General features: G+C 39.4%; 1 protein-coding gene across 1 annotated transcript in view; it reads right to left on the bottom strand.

Moving 5' to 3' along the window:
• Positions 1-13699, bottom strand: part of LOC309383794 (major histocompatibility complex class I-related gene protein-like) — a 78362-nt gene that overhangs the window by 14480 nt on the left and 50183 nt on the right. Inside the window, exon 4 of the mRNA XM_081936698.1 lies at positions 2820-3107. Within this exon, the coding sequence (XP_081792824.1) occupies positions 2820-3107 (288 nt within the window). The remainder of the gene's footprint in view (positions 1-2819; positions 3108-13699) is intronic.

Below are 13699 nucleotides of genomic sequence, written 5' to 3'. Positions count from 1 at the left end.
ACTAACTAAAGAAATCCAGGGAAAAGAAGAATCAGAATTCTATCAGATAGGGAAAAATGGTATAGGTGGATGGAGGAAAGAAATAAGAATCCTAGGCGATAAATAAGTAGAATGTGGTAGCTCTTATAGATTGTTGTCGGTTTTAAAATGTTTATTCGTTGGGTAATATAAATATGAATGATTCTAGATTAAAGTACTTTCAAACAAATATAGTAAAATGAGAATGTTGGTATATTGACGGTATAAAGATTTTTGATTTAAAATGTACAATTCAATTTGAATGAAATATAAAGAATGATTGTAGTAATGCACGGAATTTAATTGTAACCAATCGACATGCTTGCTGGAAGATGTATTGAAGAGTGTTTTTTGTATGTGTTTTCTGTTTAATTAAAACAATAAAAATTTAAAAAATAAAAATAAAAATAAGCATGCAAAAATGGGAGGGGTCACACCTGTAGTGTGCTCATGTGCATTGCATTATGGGTGTGGCATGCCTGCACACGACCCCCCTGCACTCCCCCCACTTATGGCACGCGAGCCAAAAAAGGTTCGCCATCGCTGTCCAATTGTATCCTATTGTATCCTATCCTATCCTATCCTAACCTACCCAGCTCTTCAGATCATCTCTCGATGGTGCTTATGCCAGCATATAAGCATTTGTTAATTAGAGAAATACCAACTAAGAAACAGGTGAGAGTGTGGCCGGCGGGAGCTATAGAAGCTCTGCAAGACTGTTTTGGGTGCACAAATTGGGACATATTTAAAGAAGCTGCCACGAGTGGACAACATATTGATGTGAACGAATATACTTCTATTATGTCTGCTTACATTCAAAAGTGTATGGAGGATGGCAGTTACTGTTTGCTTATTTGAAAAACCACTCTACAGATGATGTGCTTCGACTTAGCTTGGCACACACGGAGGAGAAAACTGCGCATCTGGGAATGCTATTTGGGTTTTTTCGTTCGGTGTTCTACACAATCATGCCTCAGCATTCGGTGAACAAACTGAGCCTGTTAGGTTTTAATGCTCCATTGCCCAGTTTGCCTTGTATCTCCTTAGAGTACAGGTTCCCCACAGGGCTTTGTCTTGAGTCCTCTATTGTTCACCTTGATGACCCACAACTGCTGTGCCAAATCTGCTACGAATCATATTATGAAGTATGCAGATGACACGGCAGCAGTGGATCTTAACCAGGATGACAAGGAAGTTGCTTTTAGGGAGGAGGTGAAAGCTTTGGTGGACGGTTGCAATAAAAGTAACCTGGTACTACATGTAAATAAAACAAAGGAGATACATTTTTATCTTAGGAAGAGCCAGCCGTACTCCATTTTGCATCAAGGCTGCAGCTGTGGAGGTAGTCAACCATATTAAGTATCTGGGGGTGCAGATAAGTAATAATCTGACTTGGTCTCATCGTACATTATCTTTAGTGAAGTTTGCAAGCCAGCATTTGCATTTCCTGTGTCAGATGAGGAGAGCACATCTTTCTCTTTCTGTCCTGGCCACTCTTTACAGAGGCGCTACCGAGAGTGTTTTAAGAAACTGCATCACAGTTTAGTTTGGTGGCAGCAGAGCCTCAGATAGAAAGTCCATTCAGAGAGTGATGAGGACAGCAGAGAAGATCATAGAAAGCTCATGTCCTGTCATTCAGGATACTGCTTATAAGCGCTATGCACTTAGATCTCAAAGCATTGTTAGAGACCCCACGCACCCACTTCATGGTCTCTTTATGTTGCTCCCTTCTGGGAGGAGGTTTTGAAATATTTCTAGCAGGATTAACCAATTATGTACAGCTTTCTTCCCTATGTCACATTTTTCTTGTAAAATTGTCTTGTGAAATTTTTGCCATGTATAGGTATACATTTGAAGTAGACTATGATGTTCCTTCTTTGTCATGTGTGTGTGTATCTGGATATAAGACTTTGTTTGGTCATGCTTATGTAGTCTCTATTGGAGGTGGCTATCCTTTGAGAGCTGAATGCAACGAAATTTGATTTCACTGTATGCTGATTAGTATACATTTAAAGTGACAATAAAGTTTTTATCCCATGCTACCCTACCCTACGCTACGCTAACCTACCCTACTGGATCACTTCTATTAGACAGAAGTTGTGGGTTCTCCATTACTGGAGGTTTCTAAGAAGAGATTAGAGATCCATTTGCCTGGAATGTTATAGGGCAGTGATGGTGAACCTTTTCCGCACCGAGTGCTCAAACCGGAACACACATGCATGCGCACACACCGGAAACCTAAAGACTAGCTGGCTAGCACGAACGTGCCTGTTTTGGGGGCTGTTTGGGGCCATTTTCAGGCCGTTTTTGTAATAGTCTTTCTGGAGCGCCAGAAAACGGCCTGCAAACAGTCCAGAAATGTCCTGGAAAATGGCTTGGTTTCCACCCATGAAGACAGCTGGCCAGTGCACATGTGCATGCTGGAAACCAGAAGAGCAGCTGGCAATGATGCGCGTGCCCACAGAGAGGGCTCTGTGTGCTATCTCTGGCACATGTGCCAGAGATTCGCCATCACGGTTAAAGAGTCTCCTGCTTGAGCAGGGAGTTAGACTGGAAGACCTCCAAAGTCTTCCAACTCTGTATTCCATTATTCTATATTACGTCAATCATCTTTATTCCTTTGTCCTCAGGTTTCCACACCCAGCTCCCCAAGAAATTGCTTCTCCCCCATTGCTAAATGCAGGTATAGACCATATATTTGCTGCTGTCCACCAGAAAACTTGAGATGGGACAGCAGAAACCTTTCTTCTCCCTGCATTTTTCAATATTGGTGAAAAAATATACTTCTACCTGTCTCTCACCTGTTTCCTCCTGGAAAGCCAAAACCAGGGGTTCCTGCAAGCCCTCGTGCTCCAGGTGACACTGATAATGGTCCCTCTCCATGGGGTCGATCTCAATGCTGAGCTGGACATAATAGGTCCCATCTGAGTTGGGGGACACGTTCCTTTGGAGGGTCTCATTTTGGCAGACCTCTCCATCCCTCCTCCAGGTGCCCTGGATCTCCTTGGGGTAGAAGCCAAAGGCCTGGCAGATGAGGGTCTCCAGGCTGTCATCCACCACCTTGAGGGTCACCTTCCCCACTGGGGCATCTGCAGAAGAAGCAACACCAGAGTTGCTGGGATTTTTAGAGTTTCTGTCAAGTGATTTAATAAGTGGGAAGACCTCCTTTGGCCATCCTCAACCCACTATTTCCTCTGATCTCCTGGACCCATGGGACCTTCAAAGATGGGGCACCGAAGCTATATATTTATTTGGAGTAAAGTCCCTAGTCTGATCCAAATAATGCTAATGCTTGCTTTGGTTAAATTTTGATTCAAACATTTCATGCTATCCCTAATGCAAATAAGGGCCAGATTCATCTTTTGGTTCTGCCCCAAATGCAGTTAACATTTCTACTCTTTTGCAAGCTTTTCTCAGGCAACCAGAACTGGATTTTTCAACTTTAATCTCCTGCTCAGTTAGCTTTGAAGAACTTGTTTTGGGGAGCCTAGAGGATTGCCTATTGCCTATTGTTCTTCTGTAATTTGATACAACCAAACATTTTTCTGCCCAGTGCTTGGAGGTTGGCTTGGCTGTGTAAAAAAAAGGTAAAGGAGTCCCTGCAGATTTTAATCTGATAGTCATTGTTGTCTAAAGGAGTAGTGCTCACCACCGTCATGTGACCAGCATGATGTCATGGAGCACTGTTACCTTCCCATCAAAGTGGTACCTATTTATCTACTTGCATTTGCATGCTTTCGAACTGCTAGATGCATAGGAGTTGGACAAGTAATGGGAGCTCACCAGTGGTGGGATCCTACCGGTTTAACAACTGGTTCAGTGATTCTGCTGGGGAGGAAAACAGATGATGTGGGGCAACCCACTCTGCCGCGTGACTCAGCTATAGGTCAGTAAAGTGCAGGAGTGGGCGGGCGGGCCCACTTGATCATGGGAGCAAACTGGTTCTCTCCCAGCTGATTGTCAGAACTACCAGTTCGCCCAAACCAGTCCAAACTGGTAGAATTCCACCCCTGGAGCTCACCCTGTCTCAAGTCTCAAACCAAGGCCGTCAGCTTTCCAACTGAGAAACCCAGCATCTTTAACCACTAAGTCACTGTGCCATCCAGCTTCGCTGTGTAGGACAGCATAATATAGGGAGAGAAGAGGGAACCTACAGAAAAAAGGAAGGCTTTTGATACCATTGACCTTTGATGCTCTAGGGAGATTCTCAATCATCCAGGTCACGGTTGTTCCCAAAGGTGCTTTTTCAAGAGGCAACTGGGCTTCCTGGTTTTTCTTTGAAGATGTTTGGCGTCTCATCCAAGATCCCTTGGATGAGAAGCGAAACTGGTTCAGGGACGGGGAATGGGGGCCACCGCTTTGCCTTCTTTCTTTAAGCCCATTTCCAAGCAGTGTTGATTAGTAATGACCCTTGCTTTGTGTGGTCCTTCAAAGGGTAATGCTTTGCCTGCTTCGGTTCAACATCTAAATGAAACCGCTGGGAGAGATGATCTTTGGGATGCGCCTGGAGCTTTTTGAGTTCTGGATGGGGAGCAATAGTAAAACTGGATCCTGACCAAATGGTGTGGATTTGTGTCCATAGCTTCTTGGTTTTTGGAGAAGTACCATCTGTGATCATGGATGGGCTTTCACCGTCCCAGACAGAATCAGTGCATAATCTGGGGATTCTCCTGGACTCACTACTCCTGCCTGAGAAACAAGTAGTCATTGTTGCTAGGAGGATCCTTGCACAACTGTGTGTTGTGCACCAATTGTGTCCTTTCCTGGACCAACAGGCTCTTCTCACAGCCATCCATTCCCTTTGATTCTGTTGTTACCACAACAGGGTGGGATGGGATTAAACATTTTTAACTGTGGATGTTAAATGTTCTACAACACCCAGAATCACTACTCTGTGTGTGTTTGTTGGGTGGCTATATAAAGTTAATAAATTATACTAAATATATAATAAACAAACAAACAAACAAATAAATAATATTGCACAGTGGAAACCCTCCCTCACCACTACTTACCTATCATCTCCAGAACCTCCTTTCTATACAACAGGTATGTCTGCAACCACTCAGTGCAGGTTTTCTCCAGGAAGGCTTTCATTATCTCCGACCACTCTGGATTCTTTTCCCACTTCTCCTTGACCTTCTGGGCCTGGGCCTGAGCTGTCACCCATCTGAGGGTCTCCTTATGGAAGCTGATGAAGTCCATCCCATCATAGCCATAGTGCAAAAACCCTCCTTTGCTCCTGTCTTCTCTGAACTCACAGCCCAAAACCACCTGCCAGGTGTGACGCACTGAAAGAGACCAGGAACAGTTGAATTAGAAGGGCCCAGAATTCCTCTCCCTACACACAAGTAAAGTCTACCTGTGTTCCAGAAACCTAAAGTCCTTTTACCTGGTGTGTGGGCTCAATAAAACACACCAGATAGGCGGCAAGAAAAAAAGGCTTTTATTTGTAAATAAAAGATTACCAGGAAGCAAGTTCCAAAATAGGTATAACCTGCTTAGAGTAAACCCTTTTTTATACCATTCTGAAAAGCATCCATTTGCATGAAGTAATTATAGACCAATCATTAAGTGTCAACCATCTGACTAACAGACTCAATAAAAAGAGGCATCTTCAAGAACTTTAAAATCCCCAAAGCAAAACTTTATTGAGTGCATCATTCCGGCACAGAAGAAAACAAAACCAACTCTAAATTTTCCTGCACAACCCTGCATAATTAAAATGAGTTTCATCCCTTCCTCCCATGGAAAAGGTCACATGGTCCAATCAGGAATCAGCCTGTTGTTTTGATAACAGTCTATGTCTTGGCCGACACCTGCAGAAGTGTCCTTGGCTCTCACGATTGAAGATTGTATCCCCATCTACAATCTTACATCTACAATTGGCATCTCACCCTTCTCTTCCCCTCCAGTTCGTTGGCAACTTGAAATGCAATCATAGTCACAAGTAGCTTAAGCGTTTTTCAATCTTAATTTTAAGAAAAACATCGGACATACCTCTTCAATAGTCATAACAACACAGTTCAGTTAAAGGTTACAGGGTATGGAAAGACTTTGTATTATCAATAATATTCCTCATCACTAGAAACATCCCTAAGCAATTTGGTACCTGGTGTCAAGATACCAAATTGGTACCTGGTGTTAAGGTTATACGGACGAACCCACCCCAGCAAGCACTGTCGAGATGATTCAATCTCTTAATGTAAAACTTGATTGAGTACATCATTTCGACACAGAATAAAAGCAAAACCAACCCTGGCTAATTCATGGGGAATTCAATATAATTAAAGTTTAGAATCCTCCCTCCCTCCGGCCTCATTGTCCAATTGAGTGTCACAATATTGTTATGAGAAGATGTCTTGAAAGTCTGGCCAACACCTGCTGCAGTGACCTTGGTTCTCATGGACTCCCTGCCTGATGTTTAAAACTCACATTCCAATTCCTCTCCCCCCCCCCATAGTTTGTTGGCAAGCTGAGAAGCAGTAAAAAAATGATCACACTTCAAAGCTTGACACCAGGGTCTTGTCCATCACCTTAATAGTCTGGCATTCCTGAGCAGGAAGACAGAAGATCTGTTGCTGTTTTCCCTACCTATCAAAACAATTTAATTCCATACCAATAGATACAATACGTTATGACCATTTTTTTTTAGTGTTTCATTTTTATTTATTTATTTATTTATTTTTATTTTTTAATTAAACAAAAAAAAAAAACCACAAAAACATTTTTCATTAAATCTTCCAGAAAGCATGTTGATTGGTTACAAATAAATTTCGTGCGTTACTACAATCATTCTTTATATTTCATTCATATTGAATTGTACATTTTAAATCAAAATCTTTATACCATCAAAATACCGTCATTCTCATTTAACTATATTTGTTTAAACGTGCTTTTGTCTAGAATCATTTATATTTATATTATAATAAATCTAGACAGAAATTTATTACTAGAATTTATAAGTACCCAGGAGAGATTACATCTTTATAACAAAATCTAAAAAAAAGAAAAATTAATAAAATTAGTAACTCTTTTCCCCAGGTCCCATATTATAGTTTATATCCAAATTGTTTTTACCAGTTAGAGTTATTATTTCATTATTATTGTCATGATGGGTTATCTGTTAATGAATAAACATTTTTTTTAAAAAAATTCTATAAGCATCTACAACGTTCTACTTATTAATCACCAAAAATTAACTAAGTTTTTATTTTTATTTTTATTATTTTTTTCCCATTCAATTATGTTTTATTTGGGTTTCACCATTCTTAACTTTCTTATTTTACCCATAACTATTATTTTTAAGTTTTGTTATATTCCTTCATTGATTCTTGTTTCTTCCTCCATCCACCTATACCATTTATCCCATATCTGATAGAATTCTGATTCTTCTTTTCCCTGGATTTCTTTAGTTAGTTTGTCCATTTCAGCACAGTCCATAACCTTTCTTATTATTTCATCTTCACTTGGAGTTAGTTTGTTTTTCCATTTCTGGGCATAGGCAATCCTTGCCCCCATTATTATATGTAGTATTAAATACTGGATTTCTTTTTTGTATTTTGCAGACATTATTCAAAATAAGAAGATTTCCATTCTATTTTAACTCCCGTTATTGCCTCCAGCCAATTTTTGATCTTTTACCAAAACTTTTTAGCCTCCTCACAGGTCCACCATAAATGGTAATACGTTCAGTGTATCGATTCGCATTTCCAACATTTTGGGGAGGTATTTGATGATATTTTAGCTAACCTTGTTGGTGCCAGGTGCCATCTATAAAACATTTTGTACTGGTTTTCCTTGTATGGAACTGTGAGTGTCATTTTTAAGTTTGTTCCCCAAATTTTTTTCCATTTGTCTAATTCAATATTATATCCAAAGTTCTGCGCCCATTTTATCATTTGTTCTTTCACAATTTCCTCTTCCATTTTATACTTCAGGAGAAATTTATATATTCTCCCTATCATTTTTCTATCTGGGCTTTGAATGATTCTATCCAATTCGTGTGGTTCTGTTTCAATGTCATATAATTTGGTATCTTTATTGTATTTAGTTTTGATTTGAAGGTAAGTTAGCCAGTATTTATTTATTATTCATGCTTCTAGACCGCCCCCTCTCCCAAAAGGGACTCGGGGCGGTGTACAGTCCATGCAAAATATATCAAAATACAATAAAAATTGAATATGTACAGTTGGAATGGAGGAGGTTAAAAATGGAATTAAAAGAACTGTACAAAGCAATATATATAAATATAGGATTTTGAATCCCAGTCAACTTTCATGTTCCATTCTGCCAATTCTTCAATTGTTTTTAAGTTTCCCTGTCTATCAATTAAGTCTCTATATCTTAGCATTTTGTTCCAATCTATAAAATTTGGATGAGTCGTCCTTTCTGTAGGTGATAGCCAATTCGGAATTTTCACATAGTGGGTTTTTTTATTTTGAGCCATTTTTGCAATAACGCTCTTCTAATTAAATGATTTTGAAAGTATTTGTACGTTTTATTTTTATCATCCCATAGGAATGTGTGCCAGCCTGCATTGATAACATTGATATTGCTGATAAAGTAGAAGTAAAGTAGAACTTATATGCAATTGTGGACAAGGATAAATAGGGGGATAAGAATGACAACTTCAGGAAAGTTAATTAAAAAAACCACACCTAATATGACTTCGGCAACACCCCCCTCCTCAAATCAAAGATCAATTGAGAGCACATTGGGACTGGAGAAAGGCGGAAAGATGGCAGAAACAACAGGACCAGCACCAACAATGCAAAGTATGCAATTAATGCTTCAAATGATACAAGAGATGCTTATGAAAAACCAAGAAGTGACAGCTACAAATCATGAAGAGACAAGGAGGAATCATGAAGAAATGAAAAATGAAATGGGAGAACTGAAAGGAAATATTAAAACTGTGGATGACAAAATTGAAAAGATACAGAATGCCTTAGCAATCAATGAACAGAAAATCCAGAACATCGAAACAAAAATAGAACAAACAGATCAGAAGATGGAAAAAATGAATAAAGAACTAGAGTTATCAATAATGCGACTTGAAAATGAAAGAGCTGCATTCTATTTAAGATTCCAAAACATACCGGAAGAGAAGGAGGAAGACCTGAAAGGAAAAATGAATGAAATCTTTACTGAAATTTTACAGAGAAAAGAACAAGAGTTGAGAGGGGATATTGATGAAGCTTAATGAGTGCATACTAATTACGCCAGAAGACACAGGCTCCCGAGAGAAGTGCATGTAAGATTTGCCAAAAAAAACAACCAGAGATGAAATATACAAAAAAACCAGAGAAGGGACGATTACATATCAGGGAAAAGAGTTGATCACGCTTAAACAGATTCCACAGAGAATTCGTGAACGACGTAGACAATACCAATTTTTAACAAACCAGTTAAATAAAAACAGAATAATGTACAAATGGTTGATACCAGAAGGGGTACTGGTGTCTTGGCAAGGAAAAAGGTATAAGATAGAGAATATAGAAGAAGCGCAGGAATTCTATGAGAAATACTGCACAGGGGAAGAAGAACAAGGAAGTAAAGAGGACCTAGAAAGTGGAAGTCGAGGCCAAGAGGAAGAAACATCAGAAGACAAAGAAAGAAACAGGAAAGAAGAACAGAGGCAAGAAAGAGAGAGAGCAGAAAAGGAGGGCGCGAGAGGGAAAAGTCAGATACAAACTAGAAGCAACAAAAAAAAAAACCATCTAAAGATGGACCAGGAAATAACAATTATTTCAACAAACTTGAATGGATTGAACGCACCAAAAAAAAAGAGCGCAGATGTTTAACAAACTTAAGAAACTGAAGGTAGATATAATCTGCATACAGGAAGTGCATATTAAAAGGGAGCATAAGAACTTATTGGAAAACAAAAAACTAGGGAAATTATACACAGCACTAGCAGGGGAAAAAAAAGAGGGATAGCAACCTATATAAAGGAAAAAATAAATTCCAAAGAAGTCTACTCTGATGAAGAAGGCAGGATACTAATGATTGAATTAGAGACAACAGAAAAACCGATAATACTAATAGTCATATATGCACCAAATCAGAAACAAGAGGAATTCTATAGGAAACTACACAACAAAATAAACGAATTAGAATATGAAAATATTTGCTTAATTGGGGATTATAATGCAATAGTGGATTAAAAAATGGACTAGGAAAGCAAAAAGAAAAATAAAACGAAAAAAAATACGTTACCCAAATCCTTTTTTGAGATGGCAATGGAATACAAATTACACGATATTTGGAGAGAAAGGCACAAAACAAGAAAGCAATATACCTTTTATTTGAACCCTCATCAGTCACTATCAAGAATTGACATGGCTTGGATTTCATCTGGTCTATGCAACCAAGTAGATGAAATTGGAATAGAAGCAAATGAGTGGGCAGATCACAATCCAATAAAATTAAGATGGAAAGGTCAAAGAAGAAGAAAAAGATGGATGATGAATTCAAATGTTATAAACGAAACAGAATACACTCAGATGCTGGAGAAAGAACTAAAACATTTTTTTAGAATAAATAAAAAAGAAGATACCTCAATTCAAAATCTCTGGGACACTATGAAAGCATACACAAGAGGCCTTACGATTGCCTACATGGCAAGAAAAACTAGAAAACAAAAAGAGCAACAAGAATGTATGCAAAAGGAACTTATGGAAGCCGAAGATGAACTCCAGAAAGACCCAAAGAATAAAATTTAAAAAGAAAAAAGAGAGATAATCAAACATAAGCTCAACTTAATAAATCAAAAGGCATTAGATCAGAAAATTAAAGCAGCCAGACAAAATTACTTTGAACAAGCCAACAAACCTGGACGATGGCTGGCATACAGACTGAAGAATGAAAGAGAAAAAAGGATGATATATCAATTAAAAGATAATGAGGGAAGAATTCAATACAAAGCAAAAGAAAAGAAGAAAATTATTCATAAATACTTCACAAAACTATACGCACAAGATAGTATGGAGGAAAACAAAATAAAGCATTATTTAAATACAGCAAAGATAACACCAATCTCAAAAGAGCAAAGGGAGGCGATAAACAGGCCAATAACGTTAGCCGAAGTGGAACTAGTCTTGAAAAACCAGAAAAATAATAAAACACCAGGACCAGATGGAATACCGGTGGAGCTATACAAATATAATAAAATAATATTGGAAGAGTTAGGGGTGGAAATGTTTAATGAAGTTTTAGGAAAAGCCAAGATACTGGAATCATGGACAGAAGCAATAATATTGCTAATCCCAAAAGAAGAAACCAGCCTACAAGAAATTCAAAACTACAGGCCAATTTCATTACTAAACTCCAATTATAAAATATTTGCAGCAATTATGGCAGGAAGAATCAAACAGGTTTTAAATGAACGAATACACCCAGACCAAAACGGATTTTTACCCCACAGACACATTAGAAATAATACGAGAATCATCCTAGATAATAGAGTACTATGAGGCGCATCCAGAAAAACAAATGGTACTGGTTTTCCTTGATGCACAAAAAGCATTTGACAACGTAATCTGGAAATTTATAATAACAATATTGGATGAGATGAAATTCGGTGAAAAAATTATAAAAATGATAGAATGATTTTATAACAATCAGACAGCCAAAGTTCTGATGAATGGAGAATTAACAGAGATTGAAATAAAAAAGGAGTCAGACAGGGATGCCCCCCCTCTCTTTTGCTGTTTATATTGACTTTGGAAATTTTATTAAATGAAATTCAGAAGGACCAGGGAATAAAAGGATTAGACTCAAAAATGAAGAATATAAGGCCCAAGCCTATGCCGATGACCTAATATTTATACTAGAGGACCCAGTAGAATCCAATCGTAAATTAATTCAAAAATTAGAAGAATATGGCGAAGTGGCAGGATTAAAGATCAATAAAAACAAAACAAAAATGATAACCAAGAACATCACAAAAAAGCAAGAAGAGGAACTGGAAGTAACAACTAGAATGCAAATAAATAAGAAAGTGAAATACTTGGGGATCTGGGTGTCGGCAAAATGTTCTACAATTAAAGATGATAACTATAATAAATTAGTGATACAAATAAAGAAAGAGTTAGAAAATTGGAAAAATATTCAACTATCACTCATGGGACATATAGCGACAATTAAAATGAATATTCTACCAAGAATCTTATTCCTGTTGCAAGCCGCACCTATTAATCCGGCTAAAAAATTCTTTCAAGAATTAAACAAAATAACCGCTAGGTTTATTTGGCAGGGACGAAAAGCGAGGATTAAACTAAAGTCAATGCAAGACAGCAAGGAGAGGGGAGGTTTAGCATTACCAAATTGGGATCTATACGCATCAGCAGTATCAATAACATGGGTGAAGGATTGGATAGAACTAAAGAATAAAAGAATTTTGACTTTGGATGGCCATGATTTGCAAGCAGGCTGGCACGTTATGACCATTTCTATGTGCTAAATAATAATACGTCAATGCACAAATAGCAAATTATCAATACATACATAAAGCTGAGTTAAGGTTAAATGGACTGGGGCTAAATGGACTATCTTATCTTATCTCCTTGGTAGCAAAACCTGATTTGTCCTTTGTGGAATGAAAAAATTCCACAAAGAGCAAAGTCTAGTCAGGTGATTCAATTAAACCTTGGGGTGGAGCAAGGCATATAAAGCTTAAGGGAGGAGAAAGAGGGAGAGAAATGTGAGTGGTGTATTTGGTGTGTGTATTTTTTTTTAAGGAAACAAAATACACTTTTGGCAGCCATTGGAAGTCAAAGATGGCACTGCCTCTGCTCACCTCCAGCATGATGGTCCTGTTTTGATATCTTCTTCAGGTCAGCCCTGAAGACTCACTCAGGGGCCAGGAACCTCTCCTTCTCAACCTCTTCCATCCAGGACACCAGAGGCTCCATCTTCCTGGTGAGGCTGTCAAAGCGAGCGATGGGCTGGTCATCCAAGTAGACCCTAATGAAGAACTGGGGCGGCCCCTGGCTGGGCTCTGGCAGTTGCCAGTAGAAGTAGCTCAGGGAGTGCGAGGGAGAGCCTGGAGAAGGTAGAAGGAGAGGAGGAGAATTTGAGGGTCTGCACTGCAGGTCTATCCCCACCAACATCTTAATGTTATCTAGCTACCCCCACCCCCAAAAGTGGTCTACCACCTTTTTTCAGCTCTGCTTGGGAAGGTCCAGCAGCCCTCGGCTGACCTGGGAAACAGCTGGACAGGCCCACAACTGCCTAGGTTGCTGCCACAGTTCCTGTGGGCCTTGGAGATCCCAGCTGGCTTTTTGTGGGGCTCATCCTGATCACAACCCGTTTTGCCAAAGGCAGGGAGAATCAATGGGACCCTATTTGTAAGGAGGTTAACAAGTGAGTTGGAAACATGGCTGCTCCCCAAAGAGGCAACATTTGGAGGCCAGGGTGAGGTCTGCTGGCAGGGAGCAGGGCAGGACCATTTGAGAGTGAGGAGGAGAAGGAGGAGGGGGGAGGAGGAGGAGGGGGGAGGAGGAGGAAGAGGAGGAGGAGGAGGGGAGAGGAGAGGAGCTGGAGCAGGAGCAGGCACTGGAGGAGGAGGAAGGGATAAGAGCAGGAGCAGGAGCAGGAAAAGCAAGAGAAGAAGGAGTAGGGAGGGGGAGGGAGGAGCAGGAGCAGAAAGAGGAGGAGGGATAAGAAGGAAAAGAGCAGC

Source organism: Natrix helvetica (genome assembly GCF_964273705.1).
Source record: "Natrix helvetica genome assembly, chromosome: 1".
In the NCBI taxonomy this organism is placed as follows: domain Eukaryota; kingdom Metazoa; phylum Chordata; class Lepidosauria; order Squamata; family Natricidae; genus Natrix; species Natrix helvetica.
This window is presented reverse-complemented; position numbering and strand designations above follow the sequence as displayed.